At 35.6% G+C, this 21,020-nt stretch overlaps 1 protein-coding gene across 2 annotated transcripts in view; it reads left to right on the top strand.

Moving 5' to 3' along the window:
* Positions 1 to 1,472: 1,472 nt before the first annotated feature.
* The window catches only part of vipr1b (vasoactive intestinal peptide receptor 1b), a 42,759-nt gene continuing 23,211 nt past the window's right edge, over positions 1,473 to 21,020 (top strand). Inside the window, exons 1-3 of one of the 2 annotated variants that reach the window (XM_043225663.1) lie at positions 1,473 to 1,940; positions 13,524 to 13,614; positions 16,805 to 16,915. In XM_043225663.1, coding sequence (XP_043081598.1) covers positions 1,884 to 1,940; positions 13,524 to 13,614; positions 16,805 to 16,915 — 259 coding nt within the window. In that variant the 5' untranslated portion in view covers positions 1,473 to 1,883. The remainder of the gene's footprint in view (positions 1,941 to 13,523; positions 13,615 to 16,804; positions 16,916 to 21,020) is intronic. The other variant, XM_043225664.1, reaches the window with a different exon arrangement.

Raw genomic sequence — 21,020 nt, 5'->3', positions numbered from 1 at the left:
TCAGATGAAGAAACAAACTACATCTGGGGTGAGGAAATTTCCAAGTTTACTTAATAAAACCTGTTGTGTAACTACAACATAAATTATGCTGTACATCACTGAAAGCCACATTTGAGTAACTTAATGATAGCATTTGTTGTAAACAAGTATTCATGAACAAAACGACCGTAATGTGATCTCAGGCACATTAACTCTGCACTTTTAATTAATGAGCATTCAATCATTAATCCTCAAGAACTAGATCCACTGATTCTTTTTGATGAGATGTCACACATGCATAATAAGCCTCAGGAAAAACGCTGCATGCACAGAATGGCAGTTTCTCAATAACTGCATGCACAGGAGAGCATATCAATCACCGAACAATCAGGAGTGGGGTGGCTGATCCTCAGCGGTGTCAACACCGATATTACAGTGAGTATTTTTTCACCAAATGTGATTTAGTTAGTTTAAATGGAAAATGATTAGGACGAGCTCTGCTCTGAGACACAGAAATGAGCTTATTTATCATTCAGCCTCACATGCACACAGCTGAAAGATAATCCTGCTTCTAAGCCATTGTTATATCAATATATCAACATATATGTAATTTCATTGAGAAGCTTGACTATGCCCAGATAGGCAGATATGAATAGCAAAACTGATTAACCTCAATTCATGCTGGTTAATTAGTAAATGCACCCGTTGAAAAGCTCTCTTAAACTAATTGCAGCAATTTCTGATTTAAAAGTACAGAGCGTATATAAATCAGTATTGTGACGGATCACTGGGAGAAACTGAAAGTAACAACATATTAATCAGGGCACTTACATAATAAACATGCATCCAGAAAAATGGATTCTAGCAGTGTTTTAATTACATTTATTTTGTCAATAAATATTCATCAGATGCCATTCCCAATCAGTCAGTGCCTTTTCCTTGAGAATAGCACTTAACCACAGGTTGCTCCTGCAATTATTATACGATTGATTGAGTTAAAAGTCACTTTGAATAAGATGTATCCGCTAATGGCAAAGAAAACATGTTTTTAAATTATTTAGTCAGAGAACATCATCCCAAACGAACATTAATGTTCTAAAATATTTGAAGGTAGCCTATTGATGAAAAAGTGCAATCATAGCCTCTAAATACAACAAGTAAGCTAAAATAATACTAAAACCTTAATAGAATAATTCTTTTTTTTTTGTCAGTTTCTCTCTAAATATATTCAGAAATAGGAATACATTCTCTTTTGCTTAAACTACTTTAACTCCAATTAATGGTAGAATACTGGAAATACTGGAAAGCCAATTTACACGTTTTACCTAAAACGTATTTCGAAATAAAAAATATGATTTTTCTTCAAAAATGTAAGTAATTCTTACGAGAGGACCTTATATGTTCTCTATACAGTGACAAGTAAGCAATTTCGTCGAATGGCATCCTCGCGCTAAACAAACAAGCTCGCGCAAGAGTCATTTTCTGCAGCCAGGTGTTCACAAAGAGCAGAGACCTTGAGATTTCAGCGCCATGAAGACACTCGTAAGCCGATGACGAACAAGAGTGATGCGGTCTTGAGTGTATTATTATCCACATCTCGCAAGTAGTGAAGCTGTAAAGCTCCTCTCGCGGTCTGGCCGTGATTCGCTCATTGGTCGCTGAACTGTCAGCAGCTCGAGCGGAGATATGAGCCGCTCACCCGGAGGACCGCTCACTCACGGCTCTTGTGATGTTCCCTCATCTCAACTTGTCATGGTTTTGTTTTGCTCCTCCGACAGCGCCGGGTCCGACGAGGCGGTCTGACTGAGAGTTCACTTTTTGTGAGAAAAGCGGGAGAACTTTACGGATCGCAAAGTTTTTGATTCCACGGTACGCGGACATTTACCGAAGAAAAACCAGCTTCGATGGACGGCCCGAAATTGATTTTATTGGTTTCAGCTTTCAACGCCTTGTTTTCTCCGGTAAGTGTTTGTTTCTGTGTTGTGTGTGCATTGTTTTAACCCGTTGGCGTGGTTGCGTGTTTTAATTTAACGTTACGTGAAATATATCCGATGTGAAGAATATTTAATTTGTGGAGGTATATAACATCATATAACGCTCGCATATTTTGTAAAATAAAAAAAAAACAACATAAATGTGACTAGAAAGCCACCGAGAAGTTGGGTGATGATCGCAGCAGTGCGCGCGCACGTCACGAGAGTGTCTTTTACAAAGGCATGATATAATGTTGACTTTATTAAGTTATTCCTAACGTCTATAACGTGTAAGAGACACGGGACTATTTTTTTTGTCTTGAACGTGTTAAAGTAGGCTACTTTTATCCTCCTAGAAGGGGTGAGAGCACCTGTCCAGACAGAGAGGAGTCCTCTAACATAAATGGCTTAAAATCAAAATCAAAGTTAAAATCATTTAGGCGTCAATAATAAACATTTTTAACCACGCGAGGTGATATTATTAGTTCCCCGTCCTGTATTCGCCTGTTTTATTGATTTTTTTTATGTTTTTTTTTTTTTTTTTTTTTGCGCATTTTATTGATTCACTAGCACCTCTCGGTGCATTAATCTTGGCGAATGCTTACTCATTGTACACTGTATATAAAATGTCATCAAATGGGTTCCTATAAGAACTTTAGGCTCATTTTTCAAATAACTACGAATATGATCAGTTGATTAGTGTTGTTTTCTATCTATTCTTTCTATCTAGGCTAAGTGTTTCTGGCTTGTGTATTTTAAGCGTATATCTTTTAAATACATATTAAATGGAAAGCTTAACTGCTTGAATTCATCTAAATAGATTTGGTGCTATCTATCTATCTATCTATCTATCTATCTATCTATCTATCTATCTATCTATCTATCTATCTATCTATCTATCTATCTATCTATCTTATCTGCATGCAGAATAATCCATGTAAAGTCATGAGATTTACAAATGTTCCCATTAACAGATATATCAGGCAAAACTAGAAAACCCCAAAAATTAAACTTTGCAAAACCAGAATGTTGTACAGTTCTGGTTTATCTGTGACACGCATGGCAATTGTAACCCCAAGCATTCGCTGGCAATGTAAATCATACACTTCAGTGTTCACAAAAGCCTCTTATCTGCACTTTTAGCACACTTCACCCTCTTGAATCACTGATAAAGGCTGCAGTGGTCTGCCACTCTCACCAACACTAGATGTCACAAGCTGAATGAAAAGACATTTGGTACTGACTCAGGAATTAAATGTACCAAACATCAGCTAAAAGCATCCTTTAGCAGATATTCCTGCTGCTGTTTATTTCAAAAATGGGATTTCACGTTGACTAGCACGTTAGAGGATGTTTCACAATGGAGAAAGCAGCACACTTGATGGAGAGCAGCTGGTTGCAGTGCAGTCGATGTGTCAAAGTGTATTTTTAAATGTATGTATTTCAATTTAGACGCATTGTAATTGAGTTGTGTGATAGCGGATTTGCTGTTTTTGAGTATTTAAGCTGAGTTTAAATACTGTCTACCTTTTTCAGGACTGCAGTGTTTAAATAATATTTGTGCTGTGCTTCACAGATAGATGGCATCACCTCAGCTTTCTTATCAGCATTTTTTAATTTTTAAATAATGTAATATGTTTAACATTTGAAATAAACTTAATGAGCTGTCTTTGTATGGATGGCATCTTCCACTGCTTTTTAAACACATTTTCTTTTTCTAAGGTCAACAAGCTTTTAACGGGGCTTGTTTTCAAACCGATAGAATCTTGACACTCGGCTTCACTGAAGATAAATGAATGTGTGCTTAACACTTACACTGAATCCTAATGGTCTTGGAGAAAAACGTCTAAAGACAAGAAATCAATCATTATGCATGAGACAATTTCCGAACTATTGATAAGCATGTGTTAAAGATATAGATAAGATTGGGTTTAAGAAGCAACTATTGTAGCATAATCTGCTGCAATATTAATTCAAGCCTTGTAATTATTTTAATACTACTAGTTAGTTTTTATTAGTGTTATAATTTTAGTTAAAGTTTTAGTATTTTGTCAAATTAATTTGTTTTTCTATGTGTACTTAGTTTCATTCATATTTATTTTAATTAGTTTAGTACTAATTAGTTTAGTAGTTTTTTCCTTGCTGGATAGTCTGTGAAATAAAGTGAACCAATTTCCACATTTTAAAGCGCATATTGTTTCAAACCGGGCCTAAAATAAGATCGGCAAATGTCTCTAAAAAAAAGTATAACTACAAGATCAACTCATAACACAAATTGCTTTAAAGTGCTAAAAAATTATTATTGCTTTCAATTGCAGTTGCTCATCTTTATCTAGAAAATGGCCGTTAGGAAACAAACGAGGAGTTTCACAGCTGGAGATGTGTATGCGTCATGATAATGAGGTTTTGATGCACGCAGCATCCCTGATGCAAAACTATGCCTTCTTGTTTGCTGCAAAAAAGGAACATGTTTTGATATAGTGAAAAGATCTAGATTGATAAAAGTGTTCTCTTAGGTAATTCTGTTGCTAAAAGTTGAGTTGCTTTTTTGCACTTGAGTTCAGTCGTTTCTTCACACAGTACGAAACAAACGCTTGAGGCAGCAAACTGTGTGTGTGTGAAGAAAGTTTTACACACAGATTATAAGAGCTACTCGCTTTCTGAAGAGCTATAGTAAAGAAGTAGCAAAGAGTACTGACTGCAGCGTCGGTTCGCTCCCACTCCCCAAAACATTCCCCCCAACTCGTAAATCCTTTGATACACTCCTGTCCACCTCACTTACTCATGGAGAATAGACGTGAGACACCTATTGCTCATGCACCATGACAACGTCCTTCATCTGTGCACTATATAACCCACTATATTTATAGCGCTGTTCAGGTGTGAAATAAAAAAGCTTAGTGTCTTTCACTCATTTAGAGTTTCATGTTTCTCAGGTTGTCGAGTAGCTTTATTCATCTGGGCACCCATATGTGCAAGACAATTGCTGTGTTCAAATTATTCCCTATACCATACCCTCATTTACTGCTCCCTGTAGTCCACTAATACACTGCAGTTGAAGGAGGGACTGAAAACGAGTGAATGAATTTCGACACTGAGTGTCCCTTTGTGGTTTGTGCTTGCTTTTTTTATTATCATTAGAAAACGTAGCAAGCTGGAAACTCCAGTAGTAATGAAAAGATTTATGTCGAACTGTGTCATGAGACTAGCATGTATAAAGCACCATTAAACTATTAATTTGTCGATTAGGAACCCTGTGTGATATTACGCTGTAATCACATTGGACCAGTGGCTTGGAAAATGGATAATCCAACTGCAGTCACCTTTTTCTTTACCATTATTTGACGACATTGAAGAATTCACTCGGCACGTCCCTCAAAGTGCATTTTGGGTATTCTTTAACCATTGAGTGTACATTGTGCATTGTACACTTGTAGTTTCAGTGAATTATGGGATTGAATGAGTACAGTCGATAATGTCAACTGTGATCCACTACAAATGACTGTCCTCCCAAATAATGCCCTAATTAAGGGTTTATATGGTGGTTTTGGACACAGCCTTTTTTAAAAAAATCAATAATTAATTAAAGGCTTACATTCATCACTTACCCATGTTGTTCCAAACCTATAAAAGGTTCATCGTTCATCTTTGGAATACAATTTAAGTTATTTTGGATGAAAACCGGGAGGCTTGTGAATGTCCCATTGGCTGCCACATAATGATATTACTTAATAATTACTTTATTTAACAATTTGTCTTCTCTGTCCGTGTCAGCATAAAGCCATTTGCACAGTGTCCACTGGATGTAAACTGTATCAAAAACCTCCAGATGTTCATCCAAAATATCATAAATTATGTTCTGAAACAATTGGTGATTTTTTTTTTTTTTTTTTGTGTGTGATATGGCAAATTGATTGATATTATTTTATACCAAATAGATTACCTTTTGGTTACACACTTTAGGTTTCACATATTTATAATCTATAACCTATATCTATCTGTCTGTCTGCCATTCATCCACATGTGACAAAGCTAATTCGGTCTTGTCTAGATAGTTTTTTTTTTTTTTTTCTTGACATATTTTCTGTGCCTATTTAGGTTGTGTTAGTGTGAAGTCATTTAAACAGCTGCTGGAAACTCCCCCAAACACTGGTGTCATGCTTTGGTCATATACAAAAGTTTTACAATAACAAAACTTGACAGGTTGTTATTATATAGTGGTCGAGGGTCCTCAGTGTTATGGTACGGCAGAAAAATCCCCAAAATGTTCTCTTATCTAAATTCTTGGTGTGACAGAGAGCAGATGTGCATGCAGGAAGTTTATGGTTGTCTCTGGGGTGGTCATTTATGACTCTGTTCTGCATAGCCTGCTAACTGATTAACTTGGGGTTTTCACTTACAGCAGTAGTGTGAGTGTGCAGCAGATGTATTTCCTGTTTATTCGGGTTTTATATGCTCTTCCCCTTGCCTCTTTGCTCGTAAATAATATAGCTCTGAGCTTCTTGCCGTCTACATTATTTTTGTGGTCAGCAGAGTATATGACAAGCCTGCGCAATCGCTCCGAATACCTGTGAAGAAACCTGGTATGAACAACAGGGGTAGTCAACTTCGGTCCTGGAGTGCCGATGTCCTGCAGAGTTTAGCTCTTCCAACCCTGGAAAGAAAACCTCACCTGCCTGTAGCCTCAGTAATCCTAAAGACCTTGTTTAGCCTGTTCAGGTGTGTGTGTCAAACTCTGCAGGACATCAGCACCCGACTGACGTTACGCCCCTGATTTACAAGACAGGCTGATCAGTGTTAGATGTGTGTAGATCAGCGTTCCTCTTGTTATACATTCAGTGTCATTGGTCTTGTTTTGTTAGCTTCCCTTGTAAGTTATGGAGTTAAACAACCAGCAGAAATCAAGTGCAGTTTGGGCCCCCATGTCTTTAGTAGAAGTTTATTTATGTATTTATTTAATTATGTAATCATTTTATTTGCTTGAAAAGTGTTAAATAGAACCTTACAGAGAATGGAAAAAACGACACGTAACTCGTTCTTTTATAAATAATAAATAACAGCAAAGCATTACGCATTAATTACGCATTAAAATTACACTTTTTTTTTTTCTGTGGAGACGTGGGAGTGCGTGCTCACCCTTAAAATGTACATTTGTCAGATCCTCTAAAAAATTAAAGGACAAAACATTAACTAAAGTAATGGGGTAGCCTTGATGCACTGGTCTGTGATTTCAGTATTAAAAAAAACATCTTTGTGTGGGTAGAAAAAAATCTTCAGCCTTGAGGATGAAATCTGAATGAACGAATACTCAAATTACAAAAAGCAGTTTGTGCAAGACAGTATTTTCTTTTTTGTTTTCCTATTTGTCAAAGGTTTTTATTAGATCAGAGTTCTCTCAACTTTTGAAATTATCATAGAATTATTACTTCATTGGACTATATAGAAAAATCATGCAAAATAGCATATATAAGTCTATTGATTGACTGGAGTTCTCATCTCATTTGAGTGTAATATACTTTTATTTTTTATTAATTTCTGTATGTGTAAAACATTTTGCTCCCAGTTGTTATGGCCTTATGTACTTAAATAATTTATTGGATAATGCACTTATTGTGTACATGTTTGTACATTGCACTTATATAAAAAAAACACATGCTTGCAATTACATCTATAATTTATTTCTGTAATTACAATTACATTATAATCAAATTGACCCATCCATTATACCTTAACCCAAGCTTAAACCTACTGATACTACCAAACCTGTCCCTAACCTTACCAGTATCTCATTTCAATTGCAGCAAAAATGTTTTGCAACACAATATGAAAACTATAAATACCAATTTGTGATATACAGTAAGTAGAAGTTAGAGCCACTTAATATAAAGTTGAAATCATCTTTTTTTATTAAATTACTGATTGCGCTTTTACTCAGAAGGAAAACGTTGCTTGAGAAAGACTCTGCCCCAAACTAACTACAGTAGTAGGAAGGTTTTTTTTTCTTTTATCAGACAAAGTTTTTCAAGTGCTCCTTGTTAATCACATTTATGTTTTAGAGCTGTTTCCTCTTGATTAAGGTCTGACTAATGAAGACACTAATGGTAATTTGCAGGTTATAAGACTTTATAATTTATACTTGATATAGGCACATGATCATGAACAGCTTTTTTTAATTTCAAAATTTTTAAATGGTCTTAAACCGATTCACTTAACAAGTATCATGTTAATTAATGTAATGTATATATGTGTGTGCACCTGGTATTTATCACGTTATGGGGACCAAATGTTCCCACAAGGATAGGAATGCCAGTAAGTTTTGACCTTGTGGGGACATTTTTAGGTCCCCATGAGGAAACAAGCTTATAAAACATAATTTACATTTTTTTTAATCTAAAAATGCCAGTAGGGTTGTGTGTAGGACAATAACACATACAGTTTGTACAGTATAAAAACCTTTACCCCATAAAGCATGGAAACACGACATGTGTGTGCGTCTTAAAGTCACAACCAGTCACGAAAGTAGAAATTATTTCTATCCAGTGTTCATTTAAACACATCTCACAGTTCTTGAAGAGGCACCAGAGGACAATTGCCACCTTTATTTGGTACTGCTCACAAAGTAAAATAATTCAAACATATAACCGCATGATCATGTAAAATCAATGTACATCTAAATGGTGAAAATGAAAAGAGATTAGCCTTTTCTTTGAATTGTAAAATTACATGACATATGTGCACTTTAACTTGAAAGGCTGTGAAATGTAATTCTAATGTAATCCCAGTGTAATTTGATATTTCTTTTCTCATAGTACTTGTAAGAAATAGTTCACTGGCAGCACATTGCTGCTGCCAAAACACTGTTAAGTATTCCCAAATAGTCATGATTTTGAAATATGCAGCGCGCCATGGCTTCTCTGCCGTAAGCAAAGTAATAAACTGAATTGTCAGTGGATGCATAAAACTAGAGTTTATAAATACTGCAGATCACCCATATGGATGGCATATGGCCTGTTTGTACTTTCTTTCACCAAAGGTGAAGCATCAATCCGGAAAGTATTTTAACATTCAAACAGTTACACACATCACCTTTAAGTTGTAAAAGAATCTGTGTTCCCCAGCCAGCTCTGTAACCCTACGCTAGACAGTTTTAGGGAACATCTGCTTGCCAATTTGCCAGTTGTTACTTTCTTACTCTGTGCAGAATCTGCTGCTGCTGTCTGCACTTACACTAACAGGCTTGAGCAGAGCGGCACTGTTATCTGGCTCAGGAACGAGCGTAGCAGGTTCGTCCCAGAGGTCAGCAGATGTTCCGATAAGTCAGCTGAGGCACAGGACTTCATTATTCAGCTCAGCTGTGTGTGTGTATCAGCTCTGCGTGATGTGTTTAGTGGTATTAGTCGAGGATTTGAGCTGGATCAAAGCATGCACAGACCTACTGTCTTATTATTTTGATACCGACAAACTAAACAGTTAATATGTAAGGGATAATGTGCATCCAGCTGGCCATTATCGCAAAAATAAACTGATCAGCTCTTGTACCACCCTGAAGGGGTTTATTTTGCAATAATGACCCGCTGACTACATTTTATCTTGCTTATTTTACATCTACTTTCCAAAAGAGGGTTATAAAATGCTCATTTGGGTTGAATTATTTTATTTATAAGAAACCACAGAATGATATGAGAGGAATGAGCAAAATAAATTGTAGGAAATTATGCTTTTTAGTCACTATTATATTAAACTGTATGATGCCACGTTTAATCAATCAGAATCAAGAAGGCAACTCGTTATTTCTCATCATTAACTGGTTGCTTATAAGCATGCCTATTTCTATATAGGCTGATTATTAGCACAAAGTTTTTTTTAGGCAAAATTCATAGTTTAATTGCTTTAACTAATTGATAACTATGGATTGGTAATTACATAATCAATAGAGCCATCAGTACAACATTTCAACATTGTTTTAATGCATATAAAATAATTTTTAAATTAATTTTAAATGTAATTTATTATGCAGCGAGCCAGGTCTCTAATCTGATCTCTAAAATTGCAGTGCTTTTTCATTAGTGTTTTTCATTTGTTGTGTAAAACTGTGTGGTTGATGTTCTGATGCCAAGGTCTAGGTCTGAGTCACCGCATAATCATTGTTTAAGGAACAAACCCTCGCCCTTCTGTCTCTTTCTCTCAAATGCCACTGCACGGCTGACATTAAATAAATAGATCAATATCATAAGATTCTTCTGAAGAATATACTCTTTTATCAAAGCTAAAAGAGAAGTGTTGACTGCAGAGACACTTTCACGTCCGTCTTCATTGCTCCGTTTCTTAGTATCCAAAACTGGTCTTGCTTATTGATTTTCGAGGTTTGCTGGCCAACCAACTAAACTAGCTAAACTCTTGTTTGATCAAGCTGAGAGACCAGCTAGATCATCTTAAATCAGCGTAGGCTAGACTTATTCAGTGTGAGGTGGATTACGAGCTTATAGTTTTGGAAATAAGCTGTTTGAGAAAAAAAGTGTAAAAACACAAGGCTAATGATAAGCTTAGGCCCACTATCATGTTCCAAAACACAGCAATCCAGCATAAGCTGGATTTTGCAGCAGGGAATCCACTTACATAGTTGAACTCTTGCAAATAATTTGAGCATAAACACAAATATGTGAAGCTGAGTGTCTGCGCTTTGCCAGGAATGCATCAGCAATCGCTCCGATGCCTGACCCTCCACTTTATTGGGTCGCTTTCACACGCAATGGACCCTGCACCTGATGAGTACGCCAATGCAGAGTAAGGAGGAATGCGCCTCCATTATCTGATGTAACTGAGAGGAAATATTTGTGGAAATTCGGCATATTTATTATTCAAACGAATAGCACACTGTTATTATAATTTAGGGAAATCACTGTAAACTTCTAAATGGCTTCTTTGTCCTCAGATGGAGAAGCTCCATGGAAACGTATCTAATGCAAATGTGCATTTTCCAGAAACCAAATGTTGTTAACAACCTTGACTTTAGACTAAGAAGGCAATTATTAACAGAAGATAATTACTGTTGTTCATTTTGTTTTTTTGTGCACTCTTCCCTTCTACTCCTGCTTTGACAGTGTTTTAAGCCACACGAGGTCAGATGATGCAATAAAAAGTGTGATGGAATCTTCTGCTGGTGGGGATTATAGGTGCACGCATGGCTGATGATGGCAGTGAAGCAGCCTCTCACTGAGCTGACCCTATTATCCATGCACCAAAGTACCGCAGAGTGACAGCTGAAACTGAGTAAAAATAGCGTCTATATTTTCAGCATCATTTCTGCCGCTCTTCTCCTAAACATTTATCATAAAATGCAGCTCCATCATTTTAATGTTATTGACAGTGTCACAGAGCAGGTAGACTTCATTATAGAGCTTCTCTTCAAGATATTTTAAAACATTGGATTTTCACTTAAACTGCTTGACATGTGGCCCGACTATTTCTGAAAGAGCTCATGAAATCAGCTTTGACTAGTTTTTCACCCTTTCTATTCCAATATAATGGTTATATTTTCCAAGAAATTTGATATTTTCATCATATGTGTTGGATAGGTGTGAAACGTCATCTATATAGTGCCTTACGAAAGTATTCACACCCCTTCATTTTTTGCCTTTGTTACACTATGTTGCTCCCTCAAGTTAAACTGCTTCAAATGCCTTTTCCCCACATTAATCTACACTCCATACACCATACTGACGAAGCAAAAACAGAATTGTCAAACTTTGTAAATTTATTACAAATGAAGTATTCATAAGTATAGCTAAATATTTATCTGAAGCACCTTTATCTCAAGTCTTTGAAGTCAAGTTTGATGTCACAAGCTTTGCTCATCAGCATTTTACAATTATCTGCCATTCGTCTCCTTACCTCTTTATCTCTCATGCTCTGTCAGGTTGGATTGGGGCAGATACACATTTTCAGGTTTCTCCAGAGATATTTAATTAGGTTCAATCCCAGGCTGTGGCTGGGCCACTTAAGGACACTCACAGAGTTGTCTATAAGAAACTCTTGTTGTGTGTTTATCTTCATTGTCAAGCTGGAAGATAAACCTTTTGCCCCGTCTAAAGTTCTGAATGCTCTGGGATAGGTTTCACTAAGGCTCTCTCTATATTTTGGTGCAATAAATTCTCTTCTACTCTGACGAGTTCCTCAGTCCCTGCCCCTGAAAAACTGCCCCACAGCATGAGGCTACTACCAGCACTCTTTTTTGCAAATTCCAAGTGTGTTTTCATATGTCTTCACTTAAGAGAGAATTGAGTTTGGCCACACCTCCATAAAGCCCAGATTGGTAAAGTGTTGCAGAGCTTTTTCGGCACTGTCACTTCCTTACTGAATACTGTTAAATACAACAGTTTAGATGATGTAGTAAAATGACACATATATATATATATATATATATATATATATATATATATACACATTTCTCTTACATTTAAATAGTAATTGTATGCAGCTGATCGCATTAAAATTTTTTTAAGTAACACAAAAATGACACAAGTTTTATATATTTTAAATAAATGGTGCTTTGATCTTTCCATTTATCAAAATTCCGAAAAACAATTATTATGGCTCACACAAGAAAAAAAAACGTGATCAGTATTAACAGTAAGAATGCTAAATAAGCATAATAGAATGCTTTCTGAAGGATGGCCCAACAAGGCCTACAATACATGGAGAAAACTTTCAATTCATGAGAGTGGCAGTAGTTCTAAACTCAGCAGAAGCACACAAAATCACTAACTTGTTGTTCTAAGTCACTGATCTCAGGCTCTTCTCATTAAAATGCACAGGCACACCTGTAACCCCACACAGACACACAAATGCAGGCCCACGCGCAAAGATACCAAACAGAAGCATGCTCAGATGCTAACTCAAGACAATAAACACTGCACAGCCAAAGACCATGACACAAACACCCACACACATATCGCTTTATTAACACTATAGGGATTCAGTCAGCCCTGTCCATTACAATCCTCTTCGCCCAGCACCATGTCTTCATTGACCTTCTCAAGCTGTTCGTTGGACTTTCACGTTCTTATTGACCCGCAGGCTGTCTGCCACTGACTGTCAGCATGAATTTGTCATCAGCAGTGGACATCAGTGAGCAATCCGACGATTACTCACTGGCCCCACGTGCCTTTTCTCCCCTACAGGCATGATATCATCTTCACAGAGCAACGACGGTCTTTTGTCCGTGTGCCGCTAGCATAGATGTATATTGGACTGTCAATACGAATGCCGTATGGCAAGCTAAAAGTCTGATAAGTAGTTCAGTTGTGGATTTTTCAAGCAGTGGTTTATCTAATTCTCGGTAGGAATTTGCTGTAAATATTTAGCCAAAATAAGCCCCCATGTGGCTTCGCTGCAATCCATAAATATGCATACGGAATGAAAGCTTTACAAGATGAAAGCTGACACCTTAAAGTAATAGACTATCCTGAGAATAATATTGTGGTGAATCACTGAGACGAAAGAGATTGAAGCTTTGAAGGTTGTGCTGTGGTTGAACAACTGAAATTTTCTCTCTCTCTGTCTCTTTTGCAGGTTGGTGCTGTTCAGATGTGTGACGTGGTAAATGAGATTGAGCTGGCAAGAGTGAGGTGCGAGAATAAAACAGCAGGAAACGTCACATCAGGTGATATTCACAAAACAACGTTGCTCTGTGCCATTTTCACAGTCAATAAACAATTTTGCATTGATGAGGAAAAATAGATGCAACTGTAGATCACAGAGAGATAATATGTGTTGCTGAAACAAGGCCAAAAACAAAAAGTACAAAACAAGTAGATCTTGTAAATTGCAGCTTTATAGTAACGAGAAATAACGAAACATTTCTTTACTGAATGCTGTTATACAGAGCAGTGAAAAAGCACTGTATATCATTTTATGCATAAATAATTTTGTTCCATTGAAATAAATCAAAACTTTTATTTAGCGTAGATGCATTTAGTTTTTAAGTAGCAGTAAATGCATTTGAGTGTTTCAAACAAATTATGAAAACTTTCTATTCATCAAAAAATGTTGAAAAAGTAAAAATGTATTACATTTCCACAACATTAAGCAGAATGTTGGCAATAATATTGACAATAATACACATTGACAATAATAGCACCAAATCATCCTATTGGAATACATATGAAATATAAGATAATAAAGAAAAGAAAATAACATAAAAAGATATAAAAATAATGCTGATCGGTCCAGTGGTTTGGCTATTAATATATGGAAAAGAAATCATTGTTTTCAAAGTCTGATTACCATCATCTTCATCAATGAGATGTATCGTGCACATGCTGATGAGACAGCAAGCGGTTTGACAAAGTACTGATTCATCAGCCTAGCTGATTACTTCGGGTCGACGGACCACTGCAGCGCACATAGATATCTACAATTATGCGGAAGCTCCTTTAAGGTATGAAGTGGGTTATCCTCCGCTGACTCATTCTTCAGGTTGACGAGGTGAACTGGCAATCAGGCATGAAAGACAATTTTTTTTGAAGTGGAAGGCAGCTGTAAAAGTCAGACCCCCATCGTGGATAGAGAGTGGGATGAATGAAAGGATCTGTTGTGCCCACAAGCATTTCATGCAACTGTTTGAAATGAAAGCCCCGTAGTTACCATGTGTATTGTTCTAAGATAGACTTGAGAGTTTTAAAAAACTATTTTTTTCTCCTTGCATTTTTAGTTAGTGTTGATGTTATATAACTAGGCTTTTTGTATCTCAGATGTCTGTTTGCATTGGAATGGACCGTTGAGGCTGGACCAGACAACTATGTTATCTATGTTAATAAACTAGTTAAGATAAGAACAGCTTTCTAGCAACCACTCATCTGAATTTTTTCCAGGAGCAGGTTTTTCAAGGAAAAATTCAATAGAACAACAACTATTTTATTTTGTAACATTATATATGTTTTTGATGGCACTTTTGGTCAATTTAATCTATCCTTGCATAATAAAAGTATTATTCTTTGCTTTTAACCCCAAACTTTTAATCAATAGTTTACATTACTATTTTCCCCCTTGGCATACTCTATTATTCAAAGTGATTTATAGTGCTTTGATCGTTGTGCACGGAAACCAATGACCTTGGTGTTGTTAGAACCATTTAAGCTACAGAATAAAATAATAAAGCTTTGGATTTAGATTTTTTTTCTTAGACAAAGAACATTTCGGCACTAATTGATAGGACTGGTTCTCAAGGTTTAAGCAGCTTAGTAGCTAATGAATCTAGAGGGAATTTATAAACAATCTATATACATCTTTAAAGGTCTGCTGGGAATGTTTGATAGTAATTGCAGTCTGAAATGGATTCTCTCTCTTCACTTGTAGAATGTTGAATAACACGAAAGTTGGTATAATGTTGTACATGGTGCAAAAATCCAGCATCAGCAACTGCATCACAACTGCATCACAACTTTATGATATGCCAAAATATATGGCATACACTATTGTTATCGTTCACTAACCACTTATTTGCAGCCACTTTATAGCTTTATATTTCTTTGGGTTGTATAATGGTCAAGGAGGACAATTTGCAAAACCAATGCATTCTGTAGTGCAAATACTCTTCCCTTACCCCATATTTTAAGTGAAAATGCCTCCATATGCACTGCTGAACTCATTCAAGATTGGTTTCGTGACCATCAGAATGCAATCACATGCTTTTCCTGAGCTCCACTCTAAACATTGAAACATTATCCCTCAAAGAATGAGGTTTTTTTGTTTTGTAAAATGGCTTTTCTTTCAACATTTTTACAGCAGTCCAATTCATCATCTGCATTTGAAGTTGAACTAAACTGTACTGTTTTTATCCAACCACTGACTGTGGATTTAGTCCAGTATTAATAGGAAAAGCACCTACAGTACATTTTCCTTCCTTCAGAGTTCCCTAGTCAATGTGTTTAACCATAAAGAGCTTTCAGCAGCCGGACTTTATCTGATTTCAATTTAAACCGCAGTCCTGTGATGATTGAATTTACATGTCTACAGTCTGTGTGCTGACCCATCCTCACATCCATATACCTTGTGTCTGAATGAGGTGGATTTTAAACAGGCCACTTGCCTCTGGAACATTCCTCTGTAGCTCAGAGAGGATGAATAAGATAAACTAGCTGTCAGTTCTCCACATTCGCAGTCAAGAGCCAACTCACCTCGCCTCATGAATCAGACAGATGCATTCTAGGGACATAAGGAGTGTCGTAAATATTCAAAATATTACGGGTAAAGCATTAAGCTGATACCATATCTCAGTTTATTGTGCTCACAGGTGTCCAACTGAAGGATGAGGGAAATGGGGGTTTTAGAGACCTCATGTTACTTTTAAATAAACCCGAGTTAAATTTAGACAGTGTACACTAATGAAAACACTAGGGAAATGAACCAGTGACACATTTGTATAATTTTTCTGTAGGAAGTTAGTGCTGACAAATTAGTATTTGGCTGGACCATTGGAGGCATCTTTCTGTAAAATAATGTGGCATATATATATATATATATATATATATATATATATATATATATATATATATATATATATATAATATTAAAAAATTATGTCCTTTTGAATTATTTGCTACATTAAATTGTCATGCTCAAATTCATTAATTAATTATTACACAGTCATGGACAAATTATAAATTATAAATATAAATGATAAAACAGCTAAAATGGTTTTAAGTCTTTTACTGTAGTGTTAAAGAGGTTGTTTTTGTTAATTGCACATTACAATACTATTAAATAAACTATTGTCTGAACTACCTGAGATGGAAAGACTCTGCTGGAACAGTGAAAATGATGCTAAGCATTGTTTTTTATTCTTTTGCCAGGCTGCAAAGGGATGTGGGATATTATTGCTTGCTGGCCATCAGCCAACATTGGGGAACATGTGGTTATTCCCTGTCCAAATTACTTCAGACACTTCTCTGATCATCATGAGGGTAAGTTGAAATCGCCATCAAAACCTTTGATGAACTTCAAGGCATTAAGCAACAGTTGTAACTCTTGAAGAACTCTTGTCAGCTTCAGTCATGGGCTTTCATGGGCTGTCCCGTCGCTGTAAAACTAAAAGTTTTGAGGCACTTCAGTGTCTAAAGCTTTTCAGAAGCTAATCTGAAAGTCCCACATTTGATATCAGACTTATCAAGGCAAAGTGATGAGCTTGGGAAAATGATAACTCTAAAATAAGCCTTTAATTGTCAGAAAGTAAAACAAAACTAATTTTTGCCCTTTAGCAAACAGTTGTGTATGCGCGGTATGTTGACATCAATGTACGACAACATTAATAACATGTTTGCAGAATGCAGTGCAACTGAGGGTTACATTTTACATGCAGAAGCGGCTTTTAGTGGATGGAATGGCTAATTCATTACGAATCAGACACATTGATTGAGTATGTACTACCATTTGGTCACACTTGTTTATCTGATAGTTCTGTCTCAGCCACATCACCCCAGAAACTACTAATTAAACTCATTAAAAGTCAGGCAGCATACCAAGTTCAGCAGACTTGCATTAACCTGTTACACAAAAGATGTCTTCCTTAAATTATATATCCTACAGAGACCCGGATATGGAGTTTTTTCCCCCTGTAGTGGACATTATATTTTTATGAATTTCTCTAAAACAACTGTAGAGGACACCAGGCCTAAACAAATATTTATTGTGCATTTTGAGACATAACAACTGAACAGGAAAATAAATTATATTAATATTTTTATGGAAATATTAGATATTATTATGAAAATATGGCCAGTGGTTAATCCTATTAAGACAATTTTTGTGTTTGTTAGGAAATTTGTACACACATACTGCATAAATCAAAACAGTATATCAAAAATCTAAAAATCTAAAAATCAAAAAAGTTAAATATTTTATAACATAGTTGAGAATCAGCCTTAAGCAAAGTTTGAAAGCCATGAAAGCAAATAATTGGTGATTGGACATTGTTTTTGCCTTTTTTTTAAAAAAAAAATCTTAGTGTCCTCTATAGAGGACATAGAATAAAATAGGAATAAACTCAAAAATATTACTTTTTAGTTTTTTTTTTTCTTATGCTCTAAACAATGTAATGACATGAAAAAATAGTTAATTAAAAATTTTTTATTAAATAAATATATATATATATATATATATATACAATTATATATACAATTTATATGCTCATTTATTAATTTTGTCACTTTAACTTTTATTTATTATCTTAAATAGACATTAATCAAGAAACAGTTACTACTTTCTTATGATAATTTGTTATTGTTTTTATTGGGTTTCCTTATACATTAAATAAACACAAACAACATTAACACAAAAGGCATAATAAAATAATAATAATAATAATTTAGTAATAATAGAGACTGTGAAAAAGGATAGCGATATAATACACAGTAGAATTAATGTGTTGAAAATCATTCTTAACTTCAAAAATTAAAACCTATGTGCAATGCACATCAGGTACAATTTAATGGAAACCAATGTCTGTTCCATATAATGCAAATACAGCCTGTGTTATAGGATGTAAAGTGTTTCTTCAGTGATGAAAGAGGGCTGAAAGAGAGAGCACATTTGCTTTGAGGAGCTCTGGATTTCAAGCAGTTATTTCTGAACACTTTAGGAAAGATTTAGTATTTTTCTTTTTTTAACATCATTTTTCATTTTTTGTTCAAATGCTCATTCATGCTATTTATATGGAACTGTGGATGGTTCTGGTCATAGTAGTTCCAAGCTAGCAGTCTGGAGAGAAGATGCAGCCCTTCGTTTAGCAAAGAGGTTTAAAATCGCTGCCGTGTGACAGAGTTTTCACGCCGGTGACATTTCTAGTCTAAAAGAACACTGGAGAAATGAGTTTGAAAGTGTTGTGAAAATGAAGAGCCGGTGCTGATGACTCAAACATAAATCTGTGTTATTAGCAATTTGTCATTTCCTCTGATCTAGATTTTTAATTCAAAAATCTAAAGAATGAATCACAAAACGTGCTTTTGTAAAAAAAAAAATATCGACGTATTCACGAAAATGCTCGACCTCAGCATTTAATTAAAGTGTAGGTTTTGGTCTTACTGTTATTGTGTCATTCAGTCCTTTCAGTAGTGCTTAATTAATGAACGTTTGATTAATGAGTCACAGTGTTTCACTGTTGTTTTTAGTGCCTGGGGATTGTGTATTTCACAAAGCATTACTTCAGTCAGTCATCTAGCAAAGCTGCATTTTTCATATGCAGCCGAGTGTGAATGTGGCCTCACTCGAGTGCTGAATATAAATGTAATCATATTCATTGATCTTTCAGTGAAAGTAGATCAGACATGCGTCCCATGGCTTACATGACTCCCCACAGCCAAATACTGAAGCGCCTCTGGTGCTTCTCCATCATCTGATGAACAAGTGTTTTTTTAGCAACAGAGCTCAGTAAAATGATTTTTTTTTTCCATCTGAGCCCTGGATTCTTAAATGCTGTCTTTACTGCTCCCTACACACTTTGCAGGGGATATCTGTCAATTGATTAAATGCCAAAATGGCCAAAAAAAAGTATGGAACTTGAGTCAGATTGTGACAGATCAGTCTAATGTTATGCTATGATGACATAATATGACGTAATATACTCAATAAAAATATAAAATGTAATTTTTTTAAATAGTATTTTTCAGAACTAAGCAAATTGGTTAAATATTTGATGCGTGCAGTGATTAATATTAAAATAAATGTGAACAGGTACATTTACAGTATGAATGTGAGGTGATGTCAATGCAAGTAAGGTCAATAAAGGTTTAATGCAAGACTGAAACTTCTTTACCACATTTATTATATCCAGATTTCGTATTCAAGGGGAACTGCAGAGAGCGCTGACTTAATCTCCACTGCCTTTGAGGTGATATATTATCTCCTATGCCATTTGCAGTGTCTTTTGAAATGAAGTTCCTGTATGATCGGAAAGCTTAATATAGTCGAACATCCTGTATAGTTCACTTCAAATGGCACAATCTCAAATGAAACTGTACTGTACCGGTGCTGATGGTGAAATGCTATTCAGGTGCAATTTCTTTTACTTAAGTCCCACACATTTCTGATAGATTTTCAGTTAAAGCATACAAGCGCTGCACAATGCTCTCTCTTGAACGGGAAAGGACAGATTATGCTTTTCAGAATGATAAACGTCTGTCCACAGTTCAATTCTAAGGATTAATGTGACATTCTGGATTTGCTTCATGGGATCTCTGTGGCTTATGACAAAGCCAGAGGTCCACTGGAATAATGTGTGAGGATGGATATATTGCATGTGGGTGTTTACACACGTGGATAAATGTGAGAGGGTTGGCGTTAACCTTACATGACAAACAAAGCTTATACACTAAAAGCCAAGAGTAAACATCACGTTCAATAAATTTATACAAGCTTTCAGGGGCTGGTTTTTGTTGAAGTAGCATGTTAAAATGATGATTTTAATCCACGTCTTTCTGATAATCATAACAATATGCATTGGATAAACTGATGGATCAGTTTATAGCGAGTGAAAAAGAATCTTAATCCTGCTTGATAAGATTGTTGTACCTCTCATTATTAATGTTATAATTTATTCAAATCAAGGATAAAATGTTGTTCTTCATGTGGGTAATAATTATGATTCAGATGTTTTGTGGTGTTGGATTACGGGAATGAGATTTTACTTCCTAGAAGCACCTAGAAGTCAAGAAGTCAACTGGATTTAAAACAAGTGACAGTCTTCAAATAGTTTTAGATGGGATCATTTAGCATTTTATTATTATGTGTATTATCTAATCAGCTCTTCAGTCTTTTTTTAAAAGAAAATGTAATACTGAGAGAGAGAGAGAGAGAGAGAGATATAGAGAGAGAAGTTTCTAGAATTTTCTCTCTTCAGTTTATATCCTGTGTCTTACAAAAGCTTCACGTTTACCAATCCATTTGTCAGGGTGCTGTTTTTTATTCTTGACTAAGGGAACCGTATAATTGTCAGTAACAGAAAACCTTTAATTGATGTTAAAATAAAACTCCTTAATCATTTGAGTAGTTATTGTGTTTTGTTAATTATTATCC

This window comes from Puntigrus tetrazona, chromosome 24, assembly GCF_018831695.1.
Source record: "Puntigrus tetrazona isolate hp1 chromosome 24, ASM1883169v1, whole genome shotgun sequence".
NCBI classification, from domain to species: domain Eukaryota; kingdom Metazoa; phylum Chordata; class Actinopteri; order Cypriniformes; family Cyprinidae; genus Puntigrus; species Puntigrus tetrazona.
Note: the sequence above shows the minus strand (reverse complement) of the source record. Positions and strands in the feature narration are given on the sequence as shown.